Source organism: Harmonia axyridis, chromosome 1, assembly GCF_914767665.1.
Source record: "Harmonia axyridis chromosome 1, icHarAxyr1.1, whole genome shotgun sequence".
NCBI lineage: Eukaryota > Metazoa > Arthropoda > Insecta > Coleoptera > Coccinellidae > Harmonia > Harmonia axyridis.
In genome coordinates this window covers 46,969,911-46,980,604 of record NC_059501.1, presented here as the reverse complement: position 1 = coordinate 46,980,604, position 10,694 = coordinate 46,969,911, and the positions used below count along the sequence as shown (strand labels likewise).

Genomic DNA, 10,694 nt, shown 5'->3' with positions numbered 1-10,694 from the left:
CAATAGATTGGTATAGTGTTATGAGGAGATATTGAACGTTTTCTGTGAAATTCATAGGAATATCGAAACTAAAAAGAATTAATCAAAATAAAATCATTGATATAAATGTTATATCGATAACTGGAATGATCTAATTCTTAGTTACAACTAGTTGAATAAAATAAATATTCTTAGAATTTGTCTCAGAACTGAAATCATCTGGAAAAATAAGAATGTGTGAGTGAAATAGATATTGTGAGCGGGTACTTGATTGAAAAATTCATTGAAAATATAATTATAATAAAAACTGAAAATATCACATAACTGCAAGTCTGCAAATAAGGTTTGAAAATAACAAAACAAAAATAAAATGAATACTTTTCAGTCTCAAACAAATATTTTCAATTACACCCTATTTTTGCTAGTATTCTTTATATACCAGGATTTTAATTCGAACTCGGGCATCATTCTGGAAACTTGGCGAATGCATGGAAATGAATTCCATACATTCATGTTTTCTGGGAGGATTCTTATTCCTTATATGATTCTTGAAGTGTATTAGTACTAATTGCTTCTCCTCTCCTGACCTTATATGGCGTTTTACTTCTTCGAGTGATCACGTCAGTTGATGAGCCTTGAAATATAAGTATCAAATATAAGATTTCTGGGCTTTTCACGGCCATTATCTGAAACAGAACCTATATAAAACATTTAATATTCCTGCATATTGAAAAGGTGTACACTCTGTTTGTGAGGTGCGAATCAAATTTTGCCTCAGATATAAACATTAATTATTGAACTGTTCAAAATAATCATCATTCGTTTTTCATTACAATAAATATTGGAAGTCATAACACAAACATGTATTTTGTTAGATGTAAATCAGAAAAATTTCTATGGAAAATAACAATTCTTTTTCTTTCTAAACATATATAACACTAAATATAAATTATTCATCAAACTTAAAGAATCATCGAAAGTTTTACTTTCACATGGCAAATGACTTATTGAAATCTGTGGACTTCAGATAAGGGAAATTGTCCGTGGCCACCAAGATTTACTATCGTTAGATTTGTTCCTTTGGTCACATTCAAAGAGTATCATTCATCAGTTGAAAAATTTCGAAATAAATTATCCGGCTCTGTTAAATTCAGAGAACTTGGTGGCCACCGAATATATCTGAAGTTCACAGATTATAATGGATAGGCTTTAGGGTGACTTGTTATGTGGAACTGAATTTTTTGATTATTTATATAGTTGGATGAGCAATTTATATTCCATGTTATCATTATGAAAAGGAAATAAAAAGCGATTTCATTTCTCATAGAAATTTTTTCGATTAACATTCAAAAACCACAAGATTGTATCACATCTATAATAACTAACAGCAATAAAAAATGATTACACAAATAGATTCTACTGAAAAAAGCTCCTGTAGAATGTTTTTGTTTCATTACTATAGTACCAATGATAAGAATGGTATGGGAACTTTTCTTTATACTCCATTTTCAACTTTCTTTGTGTAGCTTGAAAACAGATATACAGAAGGGCAGACCAAGAAACAGAGAAACAGATGAATGGACGGACATACAGACGTACGAAAAGATAATCAGACATACGGATGGAATGTCATACATACATACAGACAAACAGGCATATGGACGGAAGGACAGACAATGAATTTGACTTATGATTTTTCATCAGGGATTCGCAACTCTATCGTTTGAGATAATTTTCGGCTAAACATTCGAAAACGAAAACTTTCCTCGAAAAACGAGCGCGCAAGTACTATTTTTCTAATCTTTAACATTCTGTGTGATTCGAATTAGGAATGCATGTATGAGGTTCTAAGAAAAAATTTAAATTTTCTTGGTTAGGAATAACTTTCGATATACTTACACAATCTCCCAATCTATACTGATGACCCATCGATGCACATTGCTTATTTAAATGAACCTCTATTTCAAAGTCGATACCTACAGAACAGATTATCAGTTGTTTCATAATTTGTATCACTAAAATTAGTGAGACAATAATGAGTTATTGCTTCGAACAATATCATAATCTAAAGAAATTGTCTCATGGAGTATTCATAATCTATTCTATTTAAAAATATAATAATAATTTTTACTATGCAGTTGCTGCGCGCGGACATTGTTCCTTCACATCTCAACACAACTCATACCAATCAAACGATACCACAATAACACAAAAATTTCGAGCCCTTTTGTATATCGAATAAACAAGATCGGACCCAAATGCGAGAACGCCCCACTCTGTATATAATTGTTATGGTCAATCAACGTCTCGATTCCCTCAATGTGGTTGACCGCAGATGAAAGGCAACGATTTCAATATTAGATATTTTATCTTATCTGTATATAAACCTAAAACTAACACTTGGCTACTTATACAAGCCCGGTAAAAACGGCCGTCGTCATGAGAAATCCTCATTTCGAATTGTCTGTACCCAGATCGAAAATGAAATATTTAAACTATTTGCATTATATGCAAATAGTTAGTACATATGATGTATGTAAGGAAGGAAAACGACTTCATGATTTGATTCTTGTATGAAAATTAGAAGGAGTAGTTCAATTATTTTTCGAAATCAGCCTCATTTCCAAAATACATTCTGTACAGCTCTAATAGTGTGTTGGCGAGTTTATGGTTATTGATATTTGTAACTGCTCTGAATAAACATCGAATACAATTACTCTACACAATTTTCGGAATTATTTTTGTGAAGATGATATTTCAGACATATAATCAGACTTTGGAAAAGAATATCGAAAGAGTAGAGTAGAGTAGATACTTTTTTTGAAATAAATCGATGCTTACGAGTATATCTGACCACTTTCAATACAGACACACGAAATCTTAGAATATTTCATTCTATGGTGCACTAACTCATTGATATGAAATGAGAAGAAGAATTTTTTCGAATGACCAACAATTTTTCATTCTCATAAGATTTTGATGGAACAAAGCGTAGATGTTGTTTGTTGTTGTGAAATAGATAAATTAATCACTTTATTTCCATATACAGTTGATACTCCTTCTAATTTTCATACAAGAATCAAATCATGAAGTCATTTTCCTTCCTTACATACATCACCTTCATATAATGTAAATAGCTTAAATATATGATTTACGAGCTGCGTACAGAAAATTCCAAAAGAGTATTTCTCATGACGACGCCCGTATTTACTGGGCTTGTATAAGTAGCCAAGTGTTACTTTCAGGTCCATATACAGAAAAGATGAAATATCTAATATAGAAATAGTTGCCTTTTATTTTCGGCCTACCACTTCGAGGGACTGGAGACGTTGATTGACCATAACAATTATATACAGAGTGGGGCGTTCTCGCATGTCGAGTTCGATCTTGATTATTCGATATAAAAAGGCGCGAAATGTTCGTGTTATTGTAGCATCGTTTAATTGGTATAAGTCGTGTTGAGAAGAGAAGGAACAATGTCCGCGCGCAGCAACTGCATAGTAAAAATTGCGACAGGAATGGGTATTATTATTACATTTTTTTATAGAATAGATTCTGATTACTCCATGAGACAATTTCATTAGTTCAAGATATTGTTTGAAGCAATAACTTATCATTTTCTCACTAATTTTAGTGATACAAATTATGAATCAACTGAAATCTATTCTGCAGGTATCGACATTGAAAGAGAGGTTCATTGAAATAAGCAATGTGCACCGATGATCTAATATTGAATCGTTGCCTTTCATCTGCGATCAACCTCATTGAGGGAATGGAGACGTTGATTGACCATAACAATGATATACAGAGTGGGGCGTTCTCGTATTTGGGTCCGATCTTGTTTATTCGATATACAAAAGGGCTCGAAATTTTCGTGTTATTGTGGTATCGTTTAATTGGTATGAGTTGTGTTGAGATATGAAGGAACAATGTCCGCGCGCAGCAATTGCATAGTAAAAATTGCGACAGGTATTATTATTATATTTTTAAATAGAATAGATTATGAATACTCCATGAGACAATTTCTTTAGATTATGATATTGTTCGAAGCAATAACTCATTATTGCCTCACTAATTTTAGTGATACAAATTATGAAACAACTGATAATCTGTTCTGTAGGTATCGACTTTGAAAGAGAGGTTCATTTAAATAAGCAATGTGCATCGATGGGTCATCATCACAGATTGGAAGATAGTGTTAATATATTTAAAGTTATTCCTAGCCAAGAGTATTTTAATTTTTCCCTACGACCCCATACATGCATTTCTAATTCGAATTACACAGAATGTTAAAGATGAGAAAAATAGTTCTTGCGCGCTCGTTTTTCGAGGAAAGTTTTCGTTTTCGCATAATAAGCCGAAAATTATCTGAAACAATAGAGTTTCGACTCCCGGATGAAAAATCATAGGTCAAATTCTTTGTCTGTCCTTCCGTCTGTATGCCTATTTGTCTGTATGTATGTCATTCCATCCGTATGTCTGTTAACATGATATATAAATTGCTCATCAAACTATATAAAAAGCCTCTCAATTTATTATTGCCAGGTATTTTCTTTTCAAAATTTTTCAACTGATGAATGGTGCTCTTCAAATGTGATCAAAGGGACAAATCTAACGATGTTAAATTCATAGATCTTGGTGCCCACCGACAATTCACATTATCTGAAGTCCACAGATTTTAATATGATATTTGACATGTGAAAGTAAAACTTTCGATAATTTTTGAAGTTTGATGAATAATTAATATTAAGTGTTTTATATGTTTCAGACGGAAAAAAATCAATTGGCATAGAAATTTTTCAGATTTACATCTGAAAAAACACACGATTGTATTATGATTTCAAAACTTAATTGCAACGAAAAATAAATGATGACTATTTTGAGCACTTCAATAGTTAATTTCTGTTTTATATCTGAGGCCAAATATGATTTGTTCCTCACAAACAGAGTGTACCGGGTGGGCAAATTTCGATGTTTTAACACTACAACTTTTAAACCTGAGGTGATAGACAAAATCTGATACCCTATACTCGGTCTCTTTTTCTGAGAAAATAGCAAGAGTTGTATTCATTTTTGGCCACCTGCTTTTATTTTCGAGTTATAAACGAAAATTGGAAAAATGGCGATATCGAAAAACTTTTATATTTCCGCTAATACTGATGCTAGAGCCCCGAAATTAAAACATTATACAGGCACTTTTTTACGTAGAATCAAGTTATGTTTTTTCAAAGACACTAAATTTCTGTGTCATTTCTTGAAAGCTTAATTTTTCCTGATTTCAAAAATATATAACATTGTGTGGTTTGAATCAAAATAAATAACAGAAAATAGTCAAAAATCTTTTTTTAACTAAGAGGCTCAATATTTAACTTTAATTTTGGGTCCAAGCTTCGTAATTAATGACCCTTTTGAAAAAACAAGACCGCTACTGGATTTTACGTGAAAAAGTGCCTCGATAATGTTTCAATTTCAGAGCTCTATCTTCAGTATTTTCCCAATTTTCGCTTATAACTCGAAAACAAAAGAAGTTGGCCAAAAATGAATACTACTCTTGTTACTTTCTCAGAAAAAGAGACCGAGAATCGGTATGAGATTTTGTCTATGTCTAATGGTTTAAAAGTTGTAGTGCTAAAACATCGAAATTTGCCCACCCTGTACACCTATTGAAGTAGGCGGGAATATTAAATGTTTTATATAGGTTCTGTTTGAGATAATGGCAGTGAAAGCCCAGAATGTTTCAAAAAAATTTAATATTTGATACTTATATTCCAAGGTTCTTCAACTGACGTGGTCACTTAAAGTGAAGAAGTAAAACAGAAACGTCATATATGGCCAGGAGAGGAGAAGAATTTAGTACTTCAAACACTTTGAGAATCATGTAAGGAATAAGAAGCCTCCCAGAAAACATAAATGTATGGAATTCATTTCCACGCATTCACCAAGTTTCCAGAATGATGACTAAGTTAGATTTTGAATCCTAGTATATATAGAATTCCAGCAAAATAGATTGTTAATAAAAATATTTCATGGAGACTGAAAAGTATTAATTATATTTTCAATGAGTTTTTTAATCAAGTACCCGATCACAGTATCTATTTCACTCACATATTCAAATTTTTCCAGATGATTTCAGTTCTGAGACAAATTCTTAGAATGTTTATCGTATTCAATTTAGTTGTAAATAAAAAGTATTAGTATTAAACTTATTATAAATTAACAAAATCATAATATCTATTTTGCCATCCTTGATGTTTTCTCGCTATAATGGTCGATCAAATACAACTCATCTCACAAAAGTTTCGCTGTGCTCTCATCAAACACAAGAACTCATAACCAAAATTTCAGATAACTTATTTCATCACCTAACTCCAGATTCAGACATAATATAATCGTGATTGGCGGATATATTGTAAGATATCTATATTTTCTGAATTCAATTACAATCGTTTGAGATCATTTCTACTCGATATTCGAAAATTTCGGACATTCTAACAAATTTTCATTCATTCAAAGTAACAGTTGAGATTATTCAATAAACATATTTCATGAAATAGCTGAACCATGCGAAAAATGCAATATTATCTTGATTTGTTCAGTTCTCAACGCCACTTATACAATTATAACAAAATGGTATATCGAATAGACGCGATAAGACCCTGTGATCTGACAACACCGCTGGGATCGACAAGGTGGGCTGTACATGTCAGTCGAGTATATGTGGGAATGAAAAGTCGGCGGAACGTGACGGGTCTCAAAAAGAGAACAGAATATATAATTTTCTTGAATGAGAAAAAAATTTTCCCCTCTATGGATGCCTAAGGAGTTATATTTTCAAACAGCTGATTTTTCACATATACACTCCAAGAAAACACTAGGATCACATGGGTCTGAGGTAGCCTGCCAAGTATAACGGGACTGAATACGTCTGTTGGATAAATATATATATATATATATATATATATATATATATATATATATATATATATATATATATATATATATATAATAAGAATAACCTATGCTTTTTTTTTCAATGTTTAATGTTTAATTATAAGATATTTTAGGCTAATGACCGTGGTAGTCGATACGTCGACCGAAAAAAAAAAAAAAAATATTTGAGCAGAGCAAATAATCAAGGAATAAAAACTTCAAATGAATCCATAGAAATATATTATATTTTCAACAGCAGTCTAGCACTATATTCAAAATGAATTATATATTCCGCTCGAATCAGTTGTAATATCAGTTGTAAGAAATCGTACATCGCTACATACTACAAGTTTCTTTGAGTGAAGTTTGATTCAGACCAACTTTTCGTCTTCTTTTCTCATGGACCACGAAGACTGATGAAGGATAATATATTTCAGCTTCGGAAAAAAGGTGGACGTCTCATGCTGTATGTATTCATTGGAATTCCTCCACCATGTTTGTAAACATCGTTCTGATCATAATCGACGTCGTAGTAGATGCCACTTTGATTCTGAAAAAATAGCCATGTCTTCAATAGGAAAATGAGATATACATATAATTATAATAATGATAATACCGCTACCCTAATAATAAACATCTTCATAAGAAAGATGTCTAACTATTTCTACTCGAGGGTGAAGTCTAGAAAAGCGATTCAACTTAATCCCACGAGCATAAAAACATATACATGATTCTCTTGGGAAATTTGATATTCAAAATAAAATAACAATTATAAAAGAATTGAATATGAGGTTGAATCAAAGGAGATGGCCTGCCTCTTGGATCACTTAATTCCTAATTCGAGTAGAGATCCATAGGCATCACTTTTTGCAAACCGAGTCAATGAACACAAATAATTTCCATTTATTTAATTTAGCTCTATAAAAATTGGAAGGAGCCTAATACTAGGAGTTGGAACCTGAGAAATCCAAATTTTAGATCTTTTCATTTTTTTGTTGGTTTTTGTTATTGAAAACTTCGTCGGTTTTCCACTTTACAAATTCAACAAAAATCTGTTTTAGACCTATAAGATTTGATTCGGTTTGATGGATAATTGAGAGGAAAATAATCAAATTATCTCAGATAATGGACCAGCATTGCCCAACTAAAATCCATGAATAATAATAATATCATAATAATAACTACTTTATTTCCCAAATTATCACATCAAAATGACAAAATTACGAAAATGGTCAAATTACAAAAATAACCTCTTTATATAGGCATATTGAAAAATCAAATAAACTAATACAAGAGGCATAACTAAATATCAACAAATTTCAAAAACTTAAAAATAAATTCATAAAAAATGCAACGAATAACAAAGTTTACCTATTACAAAAATCAAAATATTCTTCCATATTGTAAGGCTCACAATCAAGTGATATTAACTTATATACTAGTTTTTTAAATTCTTTATGTACACTTATTAGGTGCAAAGCTCTAGGTAAAGCATTGAACAACTTCAATGCAGCATACTCTGGATGTTTTTCAGTTAGTGATAGTGAATGTTCAGGGTAAAAATATGGTTCTAGTCGTCTAGAGTTATTTGTATTCTTGTAGGAACTATAAAGATGTTGGTTTTTATGAAAAAATTAAAGTAATCTAAATATATACAGACCATAAATAGTCAGTATATTATTTTTCTTGAATATGCCTCTACAAGATTCCCTATATGCTAATCCAAATATATTCCTCAATGTTATCATTCATCACTGGTATTTGTGTCCTCTTTGCCACTACATAGTTGAATATATATATTCCTCAATATTCTTTTTTGCACAACAAAGATTGATCTCAGGTTACTGCTTCCCCAGCAAATAATACCGTACGACATTATTGATTGTGCATTTGCATAATATATAATTTTGAGGATATTTTCACCTACTTGTTTTTTTACAACTTTTAAACTGTAATCTACCGAGCAGTCTCTTCAGGACATATTCTGTGTGTTCCTCCCATTTAAGCTGTGCATCCAACAATACACCCAAGAATTTGCTACAACTGCTAAATTTTACTTCAACATCATTATAATATAAGGCTTGTGTGCTGAAATCCCGAGATCTAGGAGAAAACATGATGCATTCGGTCTTCTTGACGTTCAATGCTAGTTTATTGTGTACAAACCATTGACTCATACAATTCAGAATCTCTTTGGTTGATTCGATTGACAAAGGTATATTGGTATTCTTTATCAAAATATTTGTATCATCCGCATACATAACGAGATGAGTTCGTGTAAAATCAAATAATCCAGCGAAATCATTTATGTAAACAACGAACAAAAGGGGTCCAAGAATACTGCCCTGAGGCACCCCCATCAGCAACTGTCTCTCACCAGATACATATGTAGTGTCATCAATATTCAAAGCTGTTTTCTGCCTCCTACCACTCAGATAACTCCTTATCAGTTCAAGTTGATTATTCCTTATACCGCATTGTTCCATTTTACCTAGCAAAGTGGTGTGATCTACACAGTCAAAGGCTTTAGATAGATCGAGAAATAGACCCATCGGCACCTCCCCTGACTCCAAAGACCAGATTATTGCTCTTGTCAGATCATATAGAGCTGTTTCAGTACCCTTGTTCCTGATGAAACCATGTTGACAATCATTCAGAATCTTGAACTTTCTGAAAAAATTCAACAATCGATTTGAAAGAATTTTCTCAAAAATTTTCGAAAAAGACGACAAAGAACTGATTGGTCTGTAATTTTCTAAACTATCATAATCGCCGCTCTTATACAGGGGTGATATTACTGCTATCTTGAGAGAATCAGGAAAAATACCATCTTTAAAAGCATTCATTATATGACAGATGTGTGGGGCTATTCTAGGTAAGGATTTTTTTATTACACTAAGGGAAATATCATCATAGCCTCTCGCATTAATATTCTTTAACGAGTTGACTCCAACTACCAGTTCAGCTTCATCAACATCAAACATATATATTGAGTTTGGGAATGAAAATTTTGGTATAGAGTAATCTCCCAGCTCTGGAAGAGTTTTACAGATATTTGGAGCAATATCAGTGAAATAATTATTGAAGTTTCCAACTAACTCACCAGGATTCATTATCATATTCTTCGCATCAAGTATTTTTTTTTTGTTATTAGTAATTGTGTTAACAACGTCCCATACTGATTTAGATTTATTCTTAGAATTTTTTATGAAATCACAATAGAACTTTTTTTTCATTAATGATAGCTCAGTGTCATATCGTTTTTTGATAATACTATATTGCATCTTGAGTTCTGGCCTGAACTTATGAAGAATGAAAAGTTTATCCAATAAATCTTTCAAATATTTAACCTCCTTAGTCATTTCTATAGTATTTTTTTTTGTTTATTAACTTTAATCTTGTGTTGGGCGAAATTATATTCGAAGCTATTTTTATAAACAGTGAAAAAAAATTCCCATTTCTGATTGATCTGCTCTGATTCCATCGAATATAGCTCATCCCAGACAATATCTTGTAAATCAGATAGAAAATTACTCATAGATCTATCATTAATATGCCTAGTTAAAATTGTCTCAGTATAATTTTTTTCATTCACTGTGATGTTAAATTTGAATTCTGTGGCCGAATGATCAGATATGTGAGCTTCAAGAACTTCAGATGTACCAATAATATTAGTTAAAATATTATCAAGACAAGTCATAGAAGCAGATCGTGTCGGTTCATTGATTGTTATCTTTGTATTGAAAGAAGCTAGAAGAAGTCTGAATTCACGTGCAAACTTGTTA

The 10,694-nt window shown here is 31.7% G+C and overlaps 1 protein-coding gene across 2 annotated transcripts in view; it reads right to left on the bottom strand.

Annotated features, from left to right (window-relative positions):
- Window positions 1-7,132: 7,132 nt before the first annotated feature.
- Window positions 7,133-10,694, bottom strand: part of LOC123675744 — a 244,034-nt gene continuing 240,472 nt past the window's right edge. For both annotated transcript variants that reach the window (XM_045611512.1, XM_045611276.1), the window contains one exon: window positions 7,133-7,459. In XM_045611512.1, the coding sequence (XP_045467468.1) occupies window positions 7,343-7,459 (117 nt within the window). In that variant the 3' untranslated portion in view covers window positions 7,133-7,342. The remainder of the gene's footprint in view (window positions 7,460-10,694) is intronic.